The 25299-nt window shown below is 45.7% G+C and overlaps 1 protein-coding gene across 4 annotated transcripts in view; it reads right to left on the bottom strand.

Annotated features, from left to right (window-relative positions):
- tbkbp1 (TBK1 binding protein 1) overlaps positions 1-25299 on the bottom strand; it is a 72581-nt gene that overhangs the window by 3510 nt on the left and 43772 nt on the right. For 3 of the 4 annotated variants that reach the window (XM_055912676.1, XM_055912704.1, XM_055912611.1), the window contains exons 5-9: positions 23670-23814; positions 12227-12429; positions 11984-12048; positions 4671-4786; positions 241-1046 (exon numbers count right to left, since the gene is read on the bottom strand). In XM_055912676.1, coding sequence (XP_055768651.1) covers positions 241-1046; positions 4671-4786; positions 11984-12048; positions 12227-12429; positions 23670-23814 — 1335 coding nt within the window. The remainder of the gene's footprint in view (positions 1-240; positions 1047-4670; positions 4787-11983; positions 12049-12226; positions 12430-23669; positions 23815-25299) is intronic. The other variant, XM_055912633.1, reaches the window with a different exon arrangement.

The following is a 25299-nucleotide window of genomic DNA, read 5'->3' as shown; positions in this document are numbered from 1 at the left end:
ATAAGCTCATATGTAAAGGTGCATTAGAACAAATGTCATGTGACACAGAGCATTTCCCATTAAATAGCACAGTGCAGGAAGGCATTAATAAGTCAAGGGCAGTTCTCTTTCAAATATATATTTTGATTGAGGGGGATAACAAGCTAACCTTGCTAACCCATTTTACAATTTTAGAGATTTGTTGTGATAGAATAATGATATTCTACAGTATATTTGGGATAGAGTGTGCGTGTGACTCACATTGATGGAGGGCCAGGACTGGGCGTGCTCTGTGTGCAGGTAACTTGGCGGGTGGCAGGTCAGGGTGTTGGGTCTGGAGGGGATGGGGAAGGGCGAGCAGGACGCCGGCCCCCTCATGACCCCATGAGGCGACACATTGTTGGGCACGCCCAGCGTCCGTGGGGGGCTGATGGGGTGCGGGCAGGTCCACTCCTCCTCGTCTTCAGAGGACTGCGGCAGCTGGGGGGCGGGCGTGGGGGGTGGCAGAGGCTCAAAGTGCAGGTGAGACCTCGGAGAGACCTCGGACAGGGGGAAGGGCAGCTCTCGAGAGTGGCGGGAACTTTCGTGGAGGCCCACCTCGCTGCCGGCCCTCTGCAGCCCAGACTGGGAACCTCGGAGCTGGCCTCCTCTGTGGGGGGACCCCCCATGCTGGGAGCCTCCATGCTGGTGCTGCTGATGCTGCTTGGAGTAGCTGGAGTCCCTGTAGGGCCGGGGCTTGGGCAGGGTGGACACGGGGTCCAGGCTGAGGCGCGGCGGCCGCTGGTAGGCCGAAGGGTCAGCGACCTCGGAGTAGCTGCGACGGCCCTGGAAGCTAGCCCTCAGGTGGTGGCTGGCTGGCCGGCAGGAGTAGGAGGCGGGCCCATCATTGATATCCAGCAGGGGTGAGCGTCGGTGCATGTCCGGGGAGAGGCGCTGTAGCTGGAGAACTGGGGAGCGACGCTGGGGGATGGGGGAGTGGTGCTGGGGCGGGATGGGGGAGTGGCGCTGGGGCACAGGGGAGTGGCGTTGGTGATGAATGGGAGATGGGGGGTGGGATTGGCGTTGGACTGAGGAAACAGAAGAGACAGGGGGAGTCAGAGAGCAGCACACAAGACTGTCTCTGGAAGACAAAAGTTATTACATCTCGCCAAAATAGGACTAAAGCCTGTTGTTACTTGTTACTCATAAGTACAGTGCATTCGGAAAGTATTCAGACCCCTTGACTTTTCCCATTTTATTACAATACAGCCTTATTCTAAAATAGATTTTTTTTTTTTTATGTATTCGACCTGGCTTGGCTTTTGCTCTGACAACTGTGGGACAGGTGTGTGCCTTTCCAAATAATGTCCAATCAACTGAATTTACCACAGGTGGAGTCCAATCAAGTTGTAGAAACATCTCGGGGATGGTCAATGGAAACAGGATGCACCTGAGCTCAATTTCGAGTCTCATAGCAAAGAGTCTGTATAGTTACGTAAATAAGGTATTTCTGTTTTCTATTTTTAATAAATTAGCTAAAATAAAAAAATATAAAAATGTTTTCGCTTTGTCATTATGGGGTATTGTGTGTAGATCGAGAAAAAAATTATATTTAACACATTTTAAAATAAGGCTGTAATGTAACAAAATGTGGAAAAAGGCAAGGGTTCTGAATACTTTCTGAATGCACTGTACATACAGGTGGTTGGCAGGTTGCCTAGCGTTTATAGCATTGGGCCAGTAAACGCAAGGTTGCTAGTTCGATTCTGTCAATCTGCCTTTGAGCAAGGCCCTAATTACTCCAGAGTTGCTGTCAAAAATGGCTGTGACCCCACTCTCTGGGGGAGTTTGTATATCCAAAAAAACACATTTCCATTTCACACACAAGGAAAGTAATCCTGCAGGAAATGTGATAATTAATGGACATTTTTGTAGGGGTTGATACATTTTTGTTAGGGCAAATCAAGTCTGACATTTTTAAGTCGAAATTACAAACTTTAGAAGCCTTTTAAAACCTCAAATACACTACAATGAGTATTTTCTGTTGTGCAGGAAAATTCTCTGTGACAACAGAGTGATCTGTATGAGAAGTAACTAGGGCCAGGAGGAGTTTTTGTCTGGTAAAGTCTCTAGCAATAACACAGAATGAAATATATTTTTGATAATGAAGAAAATCTTTCATATCTACCATATCACATTATGCTATTTTCCTGAATAATATTTCTCTACTTCTTTCTACAGTGCGTCAGACACGCTGTGTTGCTCTGGATTTGCAATGCAAATAGGTTTGTCTGATCACAAAGCATGAATCAATTCTCCACAAGCAGCGCACTCGACAAGATAGGCAAAAAAAAGACATTTTTGAATACATTATTTTCCCCTCACCTAAGACAGATCTAATTGAATGTTGACACATTTTACAGTACAGTATGAGATGCTTCCTGTAATCTTGTGACAGCTATCAGCAATTTAGCAAAAAAAAAAAGATGGGCGCATCGATGAATCAGAAGCATCTCAAAGGGGAAACATTTATGGTTCTGCGGTTGAGTGAAAAAAGGGTAAATGGTGTTCTTGAACTCTCCACAGAGTGTTGAAATAGAGAGAAAACAGAGACTTGAGAAAACAGAGACTTGAGGAGAGAACGTATGTATTTCAGCACACATACAGATGTAGGATCTTAATTTGATCACTCTTTTGTTGATAAGAATTGTCCTGCATAGCAGGAAATGCAAACTTGTAGTGTATTCAAGGTTTAAAAAGGCTTCTAGAGTTTGTAATTTCTACTTCAAAATGCCAGACTTCATTTTCCCTAACAAAACATGTATCAATTATAATGAATTATAATTCATGTAATAATTCACATTTCCTGTTGCTGCAGGATTATTTTCCTGCTGGAGCAAACTGGCTCAAATTAAGATCCTACATCTGTACTGTATATGTAGCTCTGCAACCCTAGGAGAGTAAAAAAACTGCTGTAGGCTTACTTACTTTACACTATACAGTGCATTCAGAAAGTATTCAGACCCCTTGACTTTTTCCATTTTTCCGTACCAAAGTATGTGGACACCCCTTAAAATGAGTGGATTCGGCTATTTCAGCTACACCCGTTGCTGACAGGTGTACACAATTGAGCACACAGCCATGCAAACTCCATAGACAAACATTGGCAGTAGAATGGCCTTACTGAAGAGCTCAGTGACTTTCAACGTGGCACCGTCATAGGATGCCACTTTTTCAACAAGTCAGTTCGTCAAATTTCTTCCCTGCTTGAGCTGCCCCAGTCAACACTGCTATTGTGAAGTGGAAAGTCTAGGAGCAACAACGGTTCAGCCGTGAAGTGGTAGGCTACACAAGCTCACAGAACTGGACTGCCTTGTGCTGAAGCGCATAGCATGTAAAAATCGTCTGTCCTCGGTTGCAACACTCACTACCGAGTTCCAAACTGCCTCTGAAAGCAACTTCAGCACAATAACTGTTTTCAGGAGTTGGGAAAATGGTGAAATGGGTTTCCATGGCCGAACAGCCGCACACAAGCCTAAGATCACCATGTGCAATGCCAAGCGTCGGCTGTGGTGTAAAGCTCGCTGCCATTGGACTCTGGAGCAGTGGAAACGCATTCTCTGTAGTGAGGAATCATGGTTCACCATCTGGCAGACCGACGGACAAATCTGGGTTTGGCGGATGCCAGGGGAACGCAACCTCCTCCAAAGCATAGTGCCAACTGTAAAGTTTGGGTGGAGGAAGAATAATGGTCTGGGGCTGTTTTTCATGGTTTGGCCTAGGCCCCTTAGTTCCAGTATACAATGACATTCTAGACGATTCTGTGCTTCGAACTTTGTGTCAACAGTTTGGGGAAGGCCCTTTCCTGTTTCAGCATGACATTGCCCCCGTGCACAAAGCGAGGTCCATACAGAAATTATTTGTCAAGATCGGTGTAGAAGAACTTCACTGGCCTGCACAAAGCCCTGACCTCAGTCCCATTGAACACCTTAGGGATGAATTGGAACGTCTACTGCGAGCCTAATCACCAAACATCAGTGCCCGACCTCACAATTCCAGTTCCTCGATAGTCTAGTTCATTCCTATCTTTTCCGGTTAAAATTCCCAAGCTGAGGGAGTGAGCTGTAAGCCGTAGTATACTGTATGTCCCATATCCTCCCTACCTCCGTTGTGCCCTTGAGCAAAGCTCTTTGTCTGTAATTGCTCCAGGGGTGTTGCTCTGCAGCAGCCCCTGTGCTTCTCCCATCCTGTGATGTGTGTTGTGTGTCAGGTTGGGTTCTGTGACAGCAACAAAGCAAGTATTGTTTTGTAAGGTGAGCATGACAATGCTGCTTTCAAGATGTATGCATATAGCTTGTTCATTACCCTTCCCAGTGTCTGTAAAAAAAGAAGCATGCATTGAAACACCTTTTTGGGTTGGGGTTTGTGGTAAAGAGGGAGCTGTTGATATGACAGAGGAAGACAAAAGGCGCTGCAGTTTGAAAGTTGTAAATGTTCCCAGCGGACAAAACTGGTTGCAACAACGATATTATAGAGTATTTTGTGACGTCATGGTCAGGTTTAAAGGATATTTAAAAAAAGGTTTTTAAGACGTTTTTTTAAACGATTTTTTAAATACATTTTATTAAGATGTAAACTTCTGAAGGTATGTTGCTAACCTGGGCTAGCCTGTAAATGTGGCCCATATATCATTCTCTAGCGATGTTACTAACCCGGGCTATGATGCTCCTGGGAGGTCTTCTTCAGGATCTCTTTCTGTTTGGAGCTCAGTTTCTGCAGGCGTCCCAACTCCTCAGTTAGCTCTGTGTAGGCTAGTGCCAAATTCACCCTGCAGGGGGAAAGAACCGAGTTGATCAACCAATCAACCAACCAACCAACCAACCAATCAAACAATCAAAATCCCCCTTTGAAATCATTCTACTGATATTACTTTCAAATGTGTGTACACACTGAGGTTACCTGACTAAATGCATTCTAGTTTTCAAAATGTCTATGGTTATTTACACTTGACATCTATCATACGTCTATTTAAGCAGTTCCTAGATGCATTCCTTTCTCATCTCCAGATTGACTGTATACCAATTACATTGTTGATATCATTGCATAATATAGAGTATTTTTTTGAATACCAATCATATTAATCACACATGAATCACACCGTTGTAAAGTAGTCAGACGTAAAGCAGACAGCCAGCTGCCTCAACATTACACCCAGACATTTTCCATGGTAACGAGGCAGCTATTTCAAACAACTCTGTCACAAGGCAACACCGGTGGTATTTGAAAACATAAAAAGAGCGGAAAAGCGGTGGTTGTGGTCGATGGCAGCAGTGCGTATGCGCTATCCAGCCTATTATCTGATAAAACATAGCTTATCTGAGCTCAAAAAACAATTTCACATAAGACTCTTGAACATTGATGATGGTGGTAGATAATATGGTGATATGACAGAAAATGAACACACGTCCTATTGCGTGAGGTGCTAGTTATGGAAAATGTGAAGCTTTAAAAAAGAAAAGAGTCTGACACAATGGCTGCGTTTACAAAAAATATAATTTCTGATCTTTTTCCCACTAATTGGTCTTTTGACCAATCATATCAGATCTTTTCACATCAGATATTTTTCTGGAGCTGATGTGATTGGTCAGAAGTCCAATTACTGAAAAAAGATCAGAATTGGTCTGCGGTGTAAACCTCAGCCAAGTTTTAAGATTATTTTATTTTACAGACAATAAAATTAAGAGGTGTGGTAAATCAGACTGCATTGAAAAATAGAGAGTGCATCTTTTATCTTGTTAGCAGAATCGCATTAGTGGAAACGCAGTCTTTTCTCAGGTCAGTCCTGGTTGTAGCTAGATACGTGGACACCTGCTTGTTGAATATCTCATTCCAAAATCATTGGCATTAATATGGAGGTGGTCCCCCCTTTGCTGCTATAACATCCTTCACTCTTCTGGGAAGGCTTTGGACTAGATGTTAGTGGATTCGGCTATTTCAGCTACACCTGTTGCTGACAGGTGTATAAAATTGAGCACACAGTCATGCAATCTCCATTGGCAGTAGAATGGCCTTACTGAAGGTCTCAGTGACTTTCAACGTGGCACCGTCATAGGATGCCACTTTTTCAACAAGTCAGTTCGTCAAATTTCTTCCCTGCTTGAGCTGCCCCTGTCAACACTGTTATTGTGAAGTGGAAAATCTAGGAGCAACAACGGTTCAGCCATGAAGTGGTAGGCCACACAAGCTCACAGAACTGAACTGCCTTGTGCTGAAGCGCATAGCATGTAAAAATCGTCTGTCCTCGGTTGCAACACTCACTACAGAGTTCCAAACTGCCTCTGGAAGCAACTTCAGCACAATAACTGTTTTCAGGAGCTTCATGAAATGGGTTTCCATGGCCGAACAGCCGCACACAAGCCTAAGATCTTTATCCCGAAGAGAAACGATTACTGTATTTAGCCAAACGACAAAGATCATGAACTATACTGTATGAACCACGTATAGTATTATAATGTCTACCAGGTATATCGCCACAAATGTCATACAACGTTTTAAAATGGGGAGGAGGGAGGAAGATATGTGCCAATGTGTACCCAAACAGATCTGGTAAAGCTTATCTGCACTCTCAAACTCATTTCAATAAAACCTTCTGTGTTTCACTTGAATCTGACTCCGCTTCCTCTACATAGTGATGGTGGAAGATAAGAGAAATATGGTGTCAGACAAACACCGACTTCCCATATACAGTGGGGAGAACAAGTATTTGATACACTGCCGATTTTGCAGGTTTTCCTACTTACAAAGCATGTAGAGGTCTGTAATTTTTATCATAGGTACACTTCAACTGTGAGAGACGGAATCTAAAACAAAAATCCAGAAAATCACATTGTATGATTTTTAAGTAATTCATTTGCATTTTATTGCACAACATAAGTATTTGATACATCAGAAAAGCAGAACTTAATATTTGGTACAGAAACCTTTGTTTGCAATTACAGAGATCATACGTTTCCTGTAGTTCTTGACCAGGTTTGCACACACTGCTTCAGGGATTTTGGCCCACTCCTCCATACAGACCTTCTCCAGATCCTTTAGGTTTCGGGGCTGTCGCTGGGCAATACGGACTTTCAGCTCCCTCCAAAGATTTTCTATTGGGTTCAGGTCTGGAGACTGGCTAGGCTACTCCAGGACCTTGAGATGCTTCTTACGGAGCCACTCCTTAGTTGCCTGCTTAGTTGCCTGTGTGTTTCGGGTCGTTGTCATGCTGGAAGACCCAGCCACGACCCATCTTCAATGCTCTTACTGAGGGAAGGAGGTTGTTGGCTAAGATCTCGCGATACATGGCCCCATCCATCCTCCCCTCAATACGGTGCAGTCGTCCTGTCCCCTTTGCAGAAAAGCATCCCCAAAGAATGATGTTTCCACCTCCAAGCTTCACGGTTGGGATGGTGTTCTTGGGGTTGTACTCATCCTTCTTCTTCCTCCAAACACGGCGAGTGGAGTTTAGACCAAAAAGCTCTATTTTTGTCTCATCAGACCACATGACCTTCTCCCATTCCTCAACTGGATCATCCAGATGGTCATTGGCAAACTCCAGACGGGCCTGGACATGCGCTGGCTTGAGCAGGGGGACCTTGCGTGCGCTGCAGGATTTTAATCCATGACGGCGTAGTGTGTTACTAATGGTTTTCTTTGAGACTGTGGTCCCAGCTCTCTTCAGGTCATTGACCAGGTCCTGCCATGTAGTTCTGGGCTGATCCCTCACCTTCCTCATGATCATTGATGCCCCACGAGGTGAGATCTTGCATGGAGCCCCAGACCGAGGGTGATTGACCGTCATCTTGAACTTCTTCCATTTTCTAATAATTGCGCCAACAGTTGTTGCCTTCTCACCAAGCTGCTTGCCTATTGTCCTGTAGCCCATCCCAGCCTTGTGCAGGTCTACAATTTAATCCCTGATGTCCTTACACAGCTCTCTGGTCTTGGCCATTGTGGAGAGGTTGGAGTCTGTTTGATTGAGTGTGTGGACAGGTGTCTTTCATACAGGTAACGAGTTCAAACAGGTGCAGTTAATACAGGTAATGAGTGGAGAACAGGAGGGCTTCTTAAAGAAAAACTAACAGGTCTGTGAGAGCCGGAATTCTTACTGGTTGGTAGGTGATCAAATACTTATGTCATGCAATAAAATGCAAATGAATTACTTCAAAATCATACAATGTGATTTTCTGGATTTTTGTTTTAGATTCCGTCTCTCACAGTTGAAGTGTACCTATGATAAAAAATGACAGACCTCTACATGCTTTGTGAGTAGGAAAACCTGCAAAATCGGCAGTGCATCAAATACTTGTTCTCCCCACTGTACTTCAACTGCACGACCAGAAATTGAGAAATTGTAATAATTCTATATGGCCATGAGAAGTCTCAAATTTTGAGTACTCTCACAACCCACTGTGCGTAGAAGGGAGAGGGAATCACATGCAGTACCAATAGAAAACATATCACATGTTGCATGGATTTTTTTTAACCAGTAAACATCACCAAACCAACAGATAATGGAAATTACAGTCATCACTTGTCATTATTGTGAATCTTTTCCATTTCCCTCGATAGTAATCGGTCTTCACCATTTATTTTTCAGGAGAATGATGCTGCCACCACAAATTAACCACAGCTATGGAACATCTCAATGTTTATCTAAGAATCAATTCATTTAATTTCTATTTAAAGATGTATGAAAAGGTAGCATTCCACAAAATTCTGTCATTTTGGCCACAGAGACATTGCATTCATAAGTTCCACCAGTTAGTCAGTAGAATCAGTTGTTCAGACAGGCCTACCCCTACATTTATGCGTGACCCAGACAGAGTGGGCTATTAAAGCCCCTTCATTATAACTCTCCACCAACACCTTCACAACAATCTGAAAATACAATAGATCATCCATAACTTACAGGAACTGTGGAAACCATTGATGACATTCGGGAAAAAAACAGTCCTCTTCTTCCCAACTGCCTCTATCCAACTCTTTCATGTAGATGGAAGTACCTGTATTCGCTTTGAGTTGAAATCCCCTTACCTTCTTTTACAGTCCAAGGGGAATGTCTGAGTGACAGTTTCCAGTCTCTCGCCATTTTCTCCCACAGAACTGTACTTATTGACTGTTTTGACATACGGAACTCTTCCTTTTCACACTTCGGCTCACACAAGTCTCAACGTCGCCTGTGCCTTTTCACAATCTTTGAAAAGACGGCTTGGAAAGCAACACATCTCACTCACAGCACCTTGTGCAATATCTTATGTGTGAACACCTCTGTTGGTTCATAAACACTGCCAAGACTTCAATGCGCTGCATCCATCTTTGTTTTGTAAAAGCTTTTTGGAAGGTTTTGAGTCTGTGTGTGTACAAGGATTGGCAAAAAACGACAAAATACAATTACAAAATACCAATACCAAGCTCAATATATCAAAATAAACTCCAAAATACTTGTATTTCGAAATGTATTTAATTAAAATACATGTATATTGTATTTTAAAATACAGAAATACATTTGCAAGAAGCCAGCCCAAACAGCAACAACATTATCTGTAACAGTTATAGACACATTTTATTTGCTATGACTGTGATATGTTGTTGTTGATCTGACTTAGAATGCACTGACTGTAAGTCACTCTGGATAAGAGTGTCTGATAAATGACCAAAATGTAAATGTACTGTGTATGTATTAAATTAACATACCAAAATGAACTGCAAAGCACACTGGGTTTATTATTGGCCTTGTTTCGGGGCAGAGCTCATTAGATTCATATTCAGCATGATATGCAATTGTTCATTTTTAAATGTACATTTATATTTAGTTCCTTTAGTAGACACTCTTATCACACCATAGTGCCATCAGACTTCTGATATCAATGCAGGGTGAACGAGGGCCACAAAATGGTGAATCGCTATAAAAAAAGGGTATTGAAAAGTATTTAGTATTTTGAAAATACAAAATGCAACTCTCGAAAGTCTCTTGTTACAAAATACATTGGAGTGTAGTTCAGCACAGTGTAATACAAAATACAAAATACTCAGAAGTAAATCAAATGTATATTTCAAATACATGGAACAGAAACACACACATCTGTGTGTGTATGTGTTTTCGTGCATGCCTTTTCTGTGTGTGTGTGTGTGTGTGTGTGTGTGTGTGTGTGTGTGTGTGTGTGTGTGTGTGTGTGTGTGTGTGTGTGTGTGTGTGTGTGTGTGTGTGTGTGTGTGTGCGTGCACCCGTGTAGGAGGAAAGATGATGACTGTTATATAGCGAGGAAGAAATTCATGACAGCCCATCTATATGCTGGTTGTGTGTGGGAGATGAAGTGCGTGTGTGGGTCGTATGAGCTGGATTTGACCTCTGAACACATATTAGAGAGTATGGACTGTAGGCTTGCTGTTTCTGTAACTACTACACAGTTTCTTGGCCTGTATGCTCTAATATCTATTTTGCTCTGCTATTGAGTACGGCCTGTCTGCTCTCACTCAACTGTAAGAAACGCAGATCCTAAATACAACTCAACATATACGTACATACATCATATCATTTCTCAGTAAAAGTTCCATTTGGTCAATGATATTTCATAAGAAAAAGCAATGGATGACAAATTCTGGTACATAAAGTTGCAGAGGCAGAGGTAATGAGGCCCCATAGCCCTCTTTAGGTCTCTGATGAAGATAAGCACTAAATGAGTGCTGGCTTTCGACTCATGTCCACAGCCTACACAGTGTCAGAAGCTACCCACTGGGCACAGACTTCAGTTCAATGTCTAGTTTCGGTTGAGTTGCCAATTTACATGAATTCAACGTGAAATCCACAAAAAATATCACCATGTCATTGGATTTAGGTTAAAAGTTGGGCGAAAAAAAGACAAAATGCCCATACGTTGATGACTTTTTGCCAAAACCAATCAGTTTTTCGAGTTGATTTAATAACATCATCGGTAGATATTTGGGGATGAAATAATGTTGATTCAACCAGTTTTTGCCCAGTGGCTGTGATAACACATGATCTACTGTATATTATGTGTTGTTCCTTACAGTTGGCTCTTTGTCTTTCTGAATTTGTTTTACATTGAAAACGTGATCTCCATACTATGGAACTGAACAAAGCAATTACAATTGTCAGCAATTATGTCAACCAAGTCAAGTTCATTCCAGAACAATCTACACAATCAAATGAACGCATTCAATAATCTCTACATTTGTCCTGACCGTTTGAAGCCAATTATAAGTGTCTGTGAGGGCCAAACTGTTGCTCGCCAGAACATGCAACACACATGACCTGTTCCACATGAATCTGAGCCATTTACAATAAATGAGAGCACTTACAAGAAGTCAGCGGCCATTCAGAAAGAAAATGACAGCTAGCAGGTAGGTTGGTGAGTAAGGATAGGAAAGCAAGATGTGACTGGAAAAGTAGCAGGCTTCCCCTCCCAGGCCTCTAGCACACTCAACCTTAGCCACTCTGCCATACACTTTACTTCCACTTTCTTATCGAAACAGTGTTTTGCATTTCACTCCTGTCAAACTTGTCGCGAGTGTGGATTTGCACTAGCTTGTGGGCGAGCTGTGTGTGGCGTGACTGTGTCTAGGACAGGGGTATTCAACAGGGGTCCACAGCGTGAGTTTTGGTTCCTCTGAGAAACAACAAATGACGACTGCTGTATGTCAGGAAGCCCTTGTGCCCACACTGCCCTCTATTGTTGTATTATATATTACCACACAACTAGGCTCCTCATCACAAGTCTGTTCCCCACATTGAAAGAGACTGAGGTTCACATAATTATCCAGTGCAAGGCTTATAGGCATAGCCGCGGGAAGGAGGGGTGCTGAGGGTGCACCCTCAGAAAAATCTGAATACATTTTTTTTGTGAAACGTTACTGTTTACTACTATTCTCTTCCTCTTATCTCTCTCCGTGTCTCTCTCGCAGTCTAAAAGGTTGCAGGTCTTAGGGAGGTGTCACACAGTAAATGGTTGTTGTCTTCACTTACTGCTCATCTCCCACCTTCTTGATCCACTCCACATCACACTGCTCACACGACGATGTCATTTCCTGCTGAAGTAGAGCGGGAAAACAGATTAGCATGCAGGTGCTCGAAGCAAGAGCCAAGCGAGAACAAGAGTTAGACAGAACTGACTATGCTTTAGAAAATAGAGGGAGAATGTACCAGTTTGTAAGACGTCCCAGTGTGTTAGGTGTGTGTGTGTTAGGTGTGTGTGTGTTGTCCACTGACCCTCTCTATGTGGTTGTTCTGGATCTGTTTCAGCTCCTCCTGCAGTCTCTCACACTCGGCCTTCACTTCCTGTTCCCTCTGACACGCCCCCTGGGCCTGGTGCCGCGCCCCCTCTAGCTCCACCTCCAGACGCTGCAGCTTCAGGTCTGACAGAGTGTCTAGACTACGAGAGTTCTGTAGGGTCAGCGCAGGACAGTCCAGCACTGCGGAGGGGGAACACAACACCGACACACACACATGATCAATCTAGAGGGACTTAATTATCCCAGGGTTTATACCATTCATCCTTATACTTTCCAGGGAAGGGATAAGGGACAGTGATGTGGACTTCCAGCCAGATAAGAGCTCCACGTATCTTCATTTTCCACCTGGGTGGAGGAGCGTGCGTGGGCACAGCCTCGGAGCCCAGCTCATACAGACGCCGTCACTGAGCCAGTGGCTATTGTGATAGAGGAGTCTATCTCATTTCACCAGCCACCTCACACAACACACAGGCATTGACACACTGACACTGGAGAAAAAAAACATACACACAACTCGCACTGATAGAAAACACACAAATCCTTTCTAACACAGTATATTGCCCACACTCTCTTGCACGCAACTCCCGCAATTACATCAAATGCACACATTCGTGTTTGTGTACAAGTCACAGCTGAACTACTAGGGCTGGGATCATCAACTAGATTCAGGGTGAAATTCAGCCCACTGTTCGCCAGTTAGGTACCCTGTACTAGACTAAGTGGCTTTCCCTTTTATTTTAATGTGTACAGGTCAGCCTGTGGTTGAGGCAGTAGTGAACAGTAGTGTACAGAATAATACATTTCAACATGTAATGGTACTAAAGCATATCATGAACGCTTTCCATCTGAATGACAACCCTTCACATAAATACACCTCGGCATGACTCAGCAATAAGAGAGGTATTAATGACACATTTCATCAGCATTTTGCATCCTTTTGACTAGGGGGTCACAGTTCAGGCCTTGTGACTCCATAGCAGCTGTTCTCTTCAGTAGTGACCTGCTACCTAGCATGCTTCACTCAGCTGGAGTGGGTGGTACTGTGTAATTAGCATATAGGAAGTAGCAGGGCAAGATGGGAGAGAGTTGGCCAATAGTAGTTCTGTTTCCCCAAATCAATTTGTGTTCCCCAAATCAAATCGTGTTGTCGTAAGTCTCGTGAGAGCGGGAGGTAGCTAGCCAGCAGACAGTGGAGAGAGGTTGAGATGGCGGTAGCAGAAGTGTTGTTTGAAGCTGAGAGTGCGTTGAGTACAGTTAGTGAGAAGGATGAGTGGACAACAGTGAAGCCCAAGAATGGAAAAGGGGGAAAATGGTTGTGGATAACGAGTCTGATGAATCGTTGCTTGTTGGAGTGCGTTTTTTTGGATAAGGATGTTAATTTGGGAAGCCCTTTTGAAGTCACGAGGATGGTGAAGAAGGCATTGAGAAAAGTGGATTCAGTCAAAGTAACCAGTAGCGGTATGGTGTTGATATCGTGTATATCTAAAGAGCAAAAGGAGCGCGCATCGTGGCTCGCAAAATTATCTACGCATGCAGTGGACAGCTTTGATTTTCGGAGCAGGGCACTGGTAAAAGGTGCTATCTCTGGCGTCCCGTTGGACATTAATAGTGTATAACTTAGGAAAATAATTCCAGGAGTAGTTAACACTAGAACCGCTAAAGCAGTCATTTCGACTGCTCATTAACTTATTAACTTATCATTAATTTATTTAATTACTTTGTCATTTTTAAAGTCCCCCTCCGTTCTCTTCCTAAATAAGTCTATATAACACACTGCCGTTGTTAGAATCATAATATCACAAACAGAACTGGAGTTGTTACCAGTTTAAGGAGGGAATGTCATTATTTGAATGGTTTTCCCCCGTTACCCCTCATTCTCCAGACAGTAGGGCCTGCTCCGCTCATTCTCCCGACAGTAGGGCCTGCTCCGCTCATTCTCCAGACAGTAGGGCCTGCTCCGCTCATTCTCCAGACAGTAGGGCCTGCTCCGCTCATTCTCCCGACAGTAGGGCCTGCTCCGCTCATTCTCCCGACAGTAGGGCCTGCTCCCCTCATTCTCCCGACAGTAGGGCCTGCTCCGCTCATTCTCCCGACAGTAGGGCCTGCTCCGCTCATTCTCCCGACAGTAGGGCCTGCTCCGGTCATTCTCCCGACAGTAGGGCCTGCTCCGCTCATTCTCCAGACAGTAGAGCCTGCTCCGCTCATTCTCCTGACAGTAGGGCCTGCTCCGCTCATTCTCCTGACAGTAGGGCCTGCTCCGCTCATTCTCCAGACAGTAGGGCCTGCTCCGCTCATTCTCCAGACAGTAGGGCCTGCTCCGCTCATTCTCCTGACAGTAGGGCCTGCTCCCCTCATTCTCCTGACAGTAGGGCCTGCTCCGCTCATTCTCCAGACAGTAGGGCCTGCTCCGCTCATTCTCCAGACAGTATGGCCTGCTCCGCTCATTCTCCTGACAGTAGGGCCTGCTCCCCTCATTCTCCTGACAGTAGGGCCTGCTCTGCTCATTCTACAGACAGTAGGGCCTGCTCCGCTCATTCTCCTGACAGTAGGGCCTGCTCCGCTAATTCTCCAGACAGTAGGGCCTGCTCCGCTCATTCTCCTGACTGTAGGGCCTGCTCCCCTCATTCTCCTGACAGTAGGGCCTGGTCCGCTCATTCTCCAGACAGTAGGGCCTGCTCCTCTCATTCTCCAGACAGTAGGGCCTGCTCCGCTCATTCTCCAGACAGTAGGGCCTGCTCCGCTCATTCTCCAGACAGTAGGGCCTGCTCCGCTCATTCTCCAGACAGTAGGGCCTGCTCCGCTCATTCTCCAGACAGTAGGGCCTGCTCCGCTCATTCTCCAGACAGTAGGGCCTGCTCCGCTCATTCTCCAGACAGTAGGGCCTGCTCCGCTCATTCTCCAGACAGTAGGGCCTGCTCCTCTCATTCTCCAGACAGTAGTGCCTGCTCCTCTCATTCTACAGACAGTAGGGCCTGCTCCGCTCATTCTCCAGACAGTAGGGCCTGCTCCGCTCATTCTTCAGACAGTAGGGCCCGCTCTGCTCATTCTACAGACATTGGAAGGTTCAGTGGCCAGGTGATAATCACTCCGATAATTGTTTTAAAACTGAACTTAAACTATACCGAAAGTAATTTCACACATATAACAACAGAAATAAATTAAGTAAACTATGATGGGTGGAAAGGGGGTGAATGGGTGAGTTAATGAGCAAGGGGAAGTGGGCAATGCCTAATTATGTAATTACCTATTGCGAATGAGGAACAGGACGGGCCATTCTATTTTATTGGTAAATTCTAATTATAATCTCAAAATGTTATGTACCCTATATCAGTCCACCCAATCCAATCAGTCTACTCTGGTCTACTTGGAGTACACAGTGAGAGTGTGTGTAATTTACAGTGGCAAGAAGACCAAGGGGAATGGATGCACATGCTCCGTTAGCGCTGCTACGAGATCTGAATGATAACGACTCAGATGGCGGGGAAGAAATGAATTACGACATCTCCGATGATTATTCTTCTGGTTCTGAGCCCCAGCCCGAACCTTCACCTCCAAGCCCTAAGTGGTAAAAAGCCTGAACGGTGCGCACTGAGCAGGAGCCGGCGCCACCACCAAATGAAACGGTGAGATGGGAGAGAGGAACGGACGCCGTTTTGGAAAAGATCCACATCAGACAGCAGGTGAGCGAGTGTCGGAGAATGTGGTGACGAGGCTTGAGGGACCTTACGTTGGCAAAGGGAAAAATGTCACCATGGACAATTTCTTCACTGCACTGTCAATGGCGAACAAGTTGCTTGGAAATAAAACAAGCTTAGTCGGCACAATGAACAAAGTGAGACGGGAGCTCTCTCCCTCTGCACAAAATAAGGCACCTGCACAGACGTTGTACTCCACAACAGTGCTGAGGAATAACAAGACAACACTCACACTACACCAATGCAAGGCAAGAAAGAACATTTCTGTCAAGAGCACCATGCATCCGACAGTTGCCATGGACGCATGCCGCTGGACCTGTTTGAAGAACGGGGGAAAGGAGCAAAGTTTATCTGTATTATTGATAATTGATGAAGAGTATCTACCAACCTATGTAAAGATGGGATATATAAGATACCACGTGAGAACGTTCGTGAAAAAATCTGATGCAATGCAAGAAGTGTAAAAGGTCTGCCCACGTGTCAGGTGTTTGCAGACGGAAAGAGTATGTTATTGAGGAGTCTGTGAATGTAAAATGTTGCAAATGTGGTGGGGATCATATTTCTGGATTCCCAGAGTGCCCTGGGGGGGGGTGAAAGAGGTTGGGGTGTCAAGGATCAGGGCTGTACAGCAAATCTCCTACAGGTGGTGAAGAGAGTTGAAGGGGAAAGAGGCCACTGTGCTGAAGAAGATATGGCAGTGGACGGCAACCAGTTGCAAATGTTGTACGTCAATCAAGTGATCTGGATACACTTATTGTAATGAAGGTGGATTTTGTAGCATTTATAACCACTGTTATTAACTGTACTGTACTGTACTGTACAAGAAGTCCAAGAAGCTGGACATCATTATACAGTATCTGCAGCCAACACGTTTTTGGGCCTCCAACGCTTCACAGCAGAAGCACTGCTTGGACTACTGTCGCCAGAAAATGTCCCGCCCTCACAGAATCCTTCTGGGCCTGTGTAGAGACCTGATTAGAATGGTGTTAGAAAAGCAGGCTGACTTAGTTTAATAAAAATGTTGCTATTGATAGATTATAAAGACACAGTACCCGTCAAAAGTTCGGACACAATGTTACGGCTGTCGCTCTCCTCATCCTCGGACGAGGTGAGGAGAGAAGGATCTTCAGACCAAAACGCAGCTTGTGGGAAATAAGCCATCTTTTTATTTATAAACGACAAAACTGATGATGATGGCAACACGAAAACAAACACTTTACCAAACTTTACAAAAACAAGAAAAACGACGTAGAACGAAACCTGAACATAAACTTACATAACTGAAACGTAAACTCACGAACAGGAAACAGACGACATCGAAACGAACAGCCAAACAGTCCCGTATGTGAATATACATCGACAACACGAGAGACATCACAGGAGACAATCACCCACCAACAAACAGTGAGAACGCCCTACCTAAATATGACTCTTAATTAGAGGAAAACGCAAACCACCTGCCTCTAATCAAGAGCCATACCAGGTAACCCAAAACCAACATAGAAACAGATAACATAGACTGCCCACCCAAAACACATGCCCTGACCATAAACACATAAAAAACAACATAAAACAGGTCAGGACTGTTACAGAACCCCCCCCTCAAGGTGCGAACGCCGGGCGCACCAGCACAAAGTCCAGGGGAGGGTCTGGGTGGGCAGTTGACCACGGTGGTGGCTCCGGCTCTGGACGCTCTCCCCACACCACCATAGTCACTCCCCTCTTCTGTCTACCCCTTCCACTGACCACCCTAAAACTACCTTCCCCTAAATAAACGGCCAGCACCGGGACAAGGGGCAGCACCGGGACAAGGGGTAGCACCGGGACAAGGGGCAGCACCGGAACAAGGGGCAGCACCGGGACAAGGGGCAGCACCGGGACAAGGGGCAGCACCGGGACAAGGGGCAGCACCGGGACAAGGGGCAGCACCGGGACAAGGGGCAGCACCGGGACAAGGGGCAGATCCCGGCTGAAGGACTCTGGCAGGTCCTGGCTGAGGGACTCTGGCAGGTCCTGTTTGGACGGCTCTGGCAGGTCCTGGCTGGACGGCTCTGGCAGGTCCTGGCTGGACGGCTCTGGCAGGTCCTGGCTGGACGGCTCTGGCAGGTCCTGGCTGGACGGCTCTGGCAGGTCCTGGCTGGACGGCTCTGGCAGGTCCTGGCTGGACGGCTCTGGCAGGTCCTGGCAGGACGGCTCTGGCAGGTCCTGGCTGGACGGCTCTGGCAGGTCCTGGCTGGACGGCTCTGGCAGGTCCTGGCTGGACGGCTCTGGCAGGTCCTGGCTGGACGGCTCTGGCAGGTCCTGGCTGGACGGCTCTGGCAGGTCCTGGCTGGACGGCTCTGGCAGGTCCTGGCTGGACGGCTCTGGCAGGTCCTGGCTGGACGACTCTGGCAGGTCCTGGCTGGACGACTCTGGCAGGTCCTGGCTGGACGACTCTGGCAGGTCCTGGCTGGACGACTCTGGCAGGTCCTGGCTGGACGACTCTGGCTGGTCATGGCAGGACGGCTCTGGCAGATCCTGTCTGGTTGGCGGCTCTGGCAGATCCTGTCTGGTTGGCGGCTCTGGCAGATCCTGTCTGGTTGGCGGCTCTGGCAGATCCTGTCTGGTTGGCGGCTCTGGCAGATCCTGTCTGGCGGGCGGCTCTAGCGGCTCCTGTCTGGCGGGCGGCTCTAGCGGCTCCTGTCTGGCGGGCGGCTCTGTAGGCTCATGGCAGACGGGCGGCTTTGCAGGCTCATGACAGACGGGCGGCTTTGCAGGCTCATGACAGACGGGCGGCTTTGCAGGCTCATGGCAGACGGATGGCTCAGACGGCGCTGGGGAGACGGATGGCTCAGATGGCGCTGGGGAGACGGATGGCTCAGATGGCGCTGGGGAGACGGATGGCTCAGATGGCGCTGGGGAGACGGATGGCTCTGTAGGAAGGAGAAGGAGAGACAGCCTGGTGCGTGGTCTAGGCACTGGCTGCGCTGGAGAGGAGGAAACAGCAGGAGAGAGAACCCGGAGAGACAGCCTGGTACGGGGGGCTGCCACCGGAGGACTGGTACATGGAGGTGGCACCGGGTCTACCGGACCGTGAAGGAGGACACGTGCTCTTGAGCACCGAGCCTCCCCAACCCTACCAGGTTGAATGATCCCCGTAGCCCTGCCAGTGCAGCGAGGTGGAATAGCCCGCACTGGCCTATGCAGGCGAACCGGGGACACCACCTGTAAGGCTGGTGCCATGTACGCCGGCCCGAGGAGACGTACTGGAGGCCAGATACGTTGGGCCGGCTTCATGACATCCGGCTCGATGCCCAACCTAGCCCTCCCAGTGCGGCAAGGTGGAATAGCCCGCACTGGGCTAAGCACGCGTACTGGGGACACCGTGCGCTTTACCGCATAACACGGTGTCTTACCAGTACGACGCCTTCTACCTCCACGGTAAGCACGGGGAGTTGGCTCGGGTATCCTACCCGGCTTTGCCACACTCCTCGTGTGCCCCCCCCCCAAGAAATTTTTTGGTCTGACTCACGGGCTCCCAACCGCGTCGTCGCGCTGCCTCCTCATACCAGCGCCTCTCAGCCTTCGCTGCTTCCAACTCCTCCTTTGGACGGCGATATTCCCCTGGTTGAGCCCAACGTCCTCTACCGTCCAGGATCTCCTCCCAAGTCCAGGAGTCCTTGTTGCTCCGTAGAGCATTCCCATACCGCTTGGTCTTAGCGTGGTGGGTGATTCTGTTAAGGCTGTCACTCTCCTCATCCTCGGATGAGGCGAGGAGAGAAGGATCTTCAGACCAAAACGCAGCTTGTGGGAAATAAGCCATCTTTTTATTTATAAACGACAAAACTGATGATGATGGCAACACGAAAACAAACACTTTACCAAACTTTACAAAAACAAGAAAAACGACGTAGAACGAAACCTGAACATAAACTTACATAACTGAAACGTAAACTCACGAACAGGAAACAGACGACATCGAAACGAAACGAACAGCCAAACAGTCCCGTATGTGAATATACATCGACAACACGAGAGACATCACAGGAGACAATCACCCACCAACAAACAGTGAGAACGCCCTACCTAAATATGACTCTTAATTAGAGGAAAACGCAAACCACCTGCCTCTAATCAAGAGCCATACCAGGTAACCCAAAACCAACATAGAAACAGATAACATAGACTGCCCACCCAAAACACATGCCCTGACTATAAACACATAAAAAACAACATAAAACAGGTCAGGACTGTTACACACAACTACTCATTTGAGGGTTTTTCTTTATTTGTACTATTTTCTACATTGTAGAATAAAAAGGTAAAGACATCAAAATGATGAAATAACACATATGAAATCATGTAGTAACCAAAAAAGTGTTAATAAAAAAAAATATATTTTATATTCTTAAAAGTAGCCACCATTTGCCTTGATGACAGCTTAGTACAGTCTAGGCATTCTCTCAACCAGCTTCATGAGGTAGTCACCTGGAATGCATTTCAATTAACATGTGTGCCTTGTTAAAAGTGAATTTGTGGAATTTCTTTCCTTCTTAATGCATTTGAGCCAATCAGTTGTGTTGTGACAAGGTAGGGGTGGTATACAGAAGATAGCCCTATTTGGTAAAAAACCAAGTCCATATTATGGCATGACCAGCTCAAATAAGTAAAGACAAATGACAGTCCATCATTACTTTAAGACATGGTCAGTCAATTTGGGAAATTTCAAGAACTTTGAAAGTTTCTCCAAGTGCTGTCTCAAAAACCATCAAGAGCTATGCTGAAACTGGCTCTCATGAGGACCGCCACAGGTAAGGAAGACCCAGAGTTACCTCTGCTGCACAAGATAAGTTCATTAGAGTTAACTGCACCTCAGATTGCAGCCCAAATAAATGCTTCACAGAGTTCAAGTAACAAACACATCTTAACATCAACTGTTCAGAGGAGACTGCGTGAATCAGACCTTAATGGTCGATTTGCTGCAAAGAAACCACTACTAAAGCTCACCAATAAGAAGAGACTTGCTTGGGTCTAGAAACACGAGCAATGGACATTAGACCGGTGGAAATATGTCCTTTGATCTGATGAGTACAAATTTGAGATATTTGGTTCCAACCGCCGTGTATTTGTGAGACGCAGAGTAGGTGAACGGATGATCTCCATGTGTGGTTCCCACCGTGAAGCATGGAGGAGGAGGTGTGATGGTGTGGGGGTGCTTTGCTGTTGACACTGTCAGTGATTTATTTAGAATTCAAGGCACACTTAACCAGCATGGCTACCACAGCATTCTGCAGCGATATGCCATCTCATCTGGTTTGTGCTTAGTGGGACTATCATTTGTTTTTCAACAAGACATGACCCAAAACACACCTCTAGGCTGTGTAAGGGCTATTTGACCAAGAAGGAGAGTGATGGAGTGCTGCATCAGATGACCTGGCCTCCACAATCACCCAACCTCAATCCAATTGAGATGGTTTGGGATGAGTTGGACCGTAGAGGGAAGGAAAAGCAGCCAACAAGTGTTCCGCATATGTAAAATAAAATAAAATAACATTTGATTGGTCACATATGGTTAGCAGATGTTAATTTGTAGTGTAGTGTAGCGAAATGCTTCTAGTTCCGACAGTGCAGTAATATCTAACAACTAATCAAACAATTCCACAACAACTACCTAACACACACAAATCTAAAGGGATGGAATAAGAATATGTACATTTAAATATATGGATGAGCGATGACCGAGCAGCATAGGCAAGATGCAATAGATGGAATAAAATACAGTATAAACATATGAGATGAGTAATGTAAGAGGGGTAAACATTATTAAAGTGACATTATTTAAAGTGACTAGTGATCCATTTATTAAAGTGGCCAATGATTTCAACTCTGTATGTAGGCAGCAGCCTCTCTGTGTTAGTGATGGCTGTTTAACATTCTGATGGCCTTGAGATAGAAGCTGTTTTTCAGTCTCTCGGTCCCAGCTTTGATGCACCTATACTGACCTCGCCTTCTGGATGATAGTGGGGTGAACAGGCAGTGGCTCGGGTGGTTGTTGTTCTTGATGATCTTTTTGACCTTCCTGTGACATCGGGTGCTGTAGGTGTCCTGGAGGGCAGGTAGTGATGTGTTGTGCAGACAGCACCACCCTCTGGAGAGCCTTGCGGTTGAGGCCTGTGCAGTTGCCGTACCATGCGGTGGTACAGCCCGACAGGATGCTCTCAATTGTGCATCTGTAAAAGTTTGTGAGGGTTTTATGTGACAAGCCAAATTTCTTCAGCCTCCTGAGGTTGAAGAGGCGCTGCTGTGCCTTCTTCACCACACTGTCTGTGTGGGTGGACCATTTCAGATTGTCTGTGATGTGTACGCCGAGGAACTTAAAACATTCCACTTTCTCCACTGCTGTTCCGTCGGTGTGGATAGGGGGGTGCTCCCTCTGCTGTTTCCTGAAGTCCATGATCATCTCCTTTGTTTTGATGACGTTGAGTGAGAGGTTGTTTTCCTGACACCAAACTGCCGAGTGCCCTCACCTTCTCCCTGTAGGCTGTCTCGTAGTTGTTGGTAATCAAGCCCACTACTGTTGTGTCGTCTGCAAACTTGATGATTGAGTTGATGGTCACGCAGTCATGGCTGAACAGGGAGTAAAGGAGGGGGCTGAGCAGCACCCTTGTGGCCTGCTGGAGGTCATTTTGCAGGGATCTGGCAGTGCTCCTCCTTGCACAAAGGCGGAGGTAGCGGTCCTGCTGCTGGGTTGTTGCCCTCCTACGGCCTCCTCCACGTCTCCTGATGTACTGGCCTGTCTCCTGGTAGCGCCTCCATGCTCTGGACACTACGCTGACAGACACAGCAAACCTTCTTGCCACAGCTCGCATTGATGTGCCATCCTGGATGAGCTGCACTACCTGAGCCACTTGTGTGGGTTGTAGACTCCGTCTCATGCTACCACTAGAGTGAAAGCACCGCCAGCATTCAAAAGTCACCAAAACATCAGCCAGGAAGCATAGGAACTGAGAAGTGGTTTGTGGTCACCACCTGCAGAACCACTCCTTTATTGGGGGTGTCTTGCTAATTGCCTATAATTACCACCTTTTGTCTATTCCATTTGCACAACAGCATGTGACATTTATTGTCAATCAGTGTTGCTTCCTAAGTGGACAGTTTGATTTCACAGAAGTGTGATTGACTTGGAGTTACATTGTGTTGTTTAAGTGTTCCTTTTATTTTTTTGAGCAGTGTATATATATATATATATATTATTTCTCCCCCCCCCCCCCCCATTTTGGGGATCTTTATAATACACATTAGGTGGCGGAATGCACATATAATTGTTGCGAATGCGGTTATCCCAAAGAAGAAGATGGGCGCGAGTGGTCCTTAGAGGAATGTATTTATTTAACCTTTATTTAACCTTTATTTAACCAGTTAGTTGAGGACCACAGCTCATTAAAAAAAACACCCCGGTCAACACAGCAAGATATGCTAGGAATAGAAAAAATAAGACAGAGAAACCCAACTACTGGAACAAACAGGATTGGGGCCCATCCCATTTGAATTTGGCCAGCTCTGGAGGTAGTAAAGCTGCCAATTAAAAATAAAAAAATGTATGAGGACATTGACTAATCATATTTTAAATCAGATCCTGGACTAAAGTGTATTGAAATGAAAATACTAATCCAATCCTGCAAGCGTCGGCAGACAATAGTGTGTGAGAAGGGTTTCAAGGCTTGTGCCACCTTAATAGAGACTCACTGTGATTGTCTGGGCTGTGCAGCTGCAGGTATTGGATGTCCTTGCTGTGTAGCTGGGTGTTGAACTTCTGTAGCGAGTTGTCCCTCTGTCTCAGAGCAGACTCCAGACCTAGGATTCGCTCTACGTGTTTCTCCACTAGACTGGTCTAGGATCAGATACAGAGACACAAACATATGGCTTTGACAATGATATTCGGAGAAGTTGGGTAAGGCACATACAGATCTGGAATCAGACTAGTGGAAAGTTGGGTGCAAGACCGAATGCTTGTTAGTGTCCTGGTTAGAGTTTGATGTATGGTATTCATAATGGCAGGTATAACATACACTACCATTCAAAAGTTTGGGGTCACTTAGAAATGTCCTTGTTTTTGAAAGAAAAGCACATTTTTTGTCCATTAAAATAATTTTAATGGAAATGGGAATGGGAATATCTACATAGGCATACACAGGCCCATTATCAGCAACCATCACTCCTGTGTTCCAATGGCATGTTGTGTTAGCTAATACAAGTTCATAATTTTAAAAGGCTAATTGATCAGTAGAAAACCCTTTTGCAATTATGTTAGCACAGCTGAAAACTGTTGTTCTGATTATAGAAGCAATAAAACTGGCCTTCTTTAGACTAGTTGAGTATTTGGAGCATCAGCATTTGTAGGTTCGATTACATGCTCAAAATGTCCCGGACCAAAGAACTTTCTTCTGAAACTCGTCAGTCTATTCTTGTTATGAGAAATTAAGGCTATTCCATGCGAGAAATTGCCAAGAAACAGAGGATCTCGTACAACGCTGTGTACTACTCCCTTCACAGAACAGAGCAAACTGGCCCTAACCAGAATAAAAGAGTGGGAGGCCCCGGTGCACAACTGAGCAAGAGGACAAGTACATTAGAGTGTCTAGTTTGAGAAACAGACACCTCACAACTTCTCACTGGCAGCTTCATTACATAGTACCCGCAAAACACCAGGATCAAAGTCAACAGTGAAGAGGTGACTTCGGGATGCTGGCCTTCTAGGCAGAGTTCCTCTGTCCAGTGTCTGTGTTCTTTTGCCCATCTTAATATTTTATTTTTATTGGCCAGTCTGAGATATGACTTTTTCTTTGCAACCCTGCCTAGAAGGCCAGCATCCCGGAGTCGCCTCTTCACTGTTGACGTTGAGACTGGTGTTTTGCGGGTACAATTTAATGAAGGTGCCAGTCTCCCATCGTACTCATTACACCTCTGTACACCTATGTAGATATTCCATTCAAAATCAGCCGTTTCCAGCTACAATAGTAATTTACAACATTAATAATGTCTACACTGTATTTCTGATTAATTTTATGTTATTTTAATGGACAAAACAATGGGATTTTCTTTCAAAAACAAGGACATTTCTAAGTGACCCCAAACTTTTGAACAGTAGTGTAGTTAAAATCTTAGCCAGTGTAAAGTCATTCTATAGAACCTCACATTTACTGTAAATGGTTTCAGGCTGGGTGGTTTCTACAATTAACCTCTTTCACACACGTGATCTAATATCCTTTGGAACACATGCAAAATGCTGAGAGTGCATAGTGTTGCTTTTCAATTTCAGACACGATTTTCTTAAATCATTTTTTGGGAAGTAATTTGTAAAGTACTGTTGGGGATA

Source organism: Salvelinus fontinalis, chromosome 1, assembly GCF_029448725.1.
Source record: "Salvelinus fontinalis isolate EN_2023a chromosome 1, ASM2944872v1, whole genome shotgun sequence".
NCBI lineage: Eukaryota > Metazoa > Chordata > Actinopteri > Salmoniformes > Salmonidae > Salvelinus > Salvelinus fontinalis.
The sequence above is the reverse complement of the archived record's forward strand: the minus strand, read 5'-3'. Positions and strand labels throughout refer to the sequence as shown.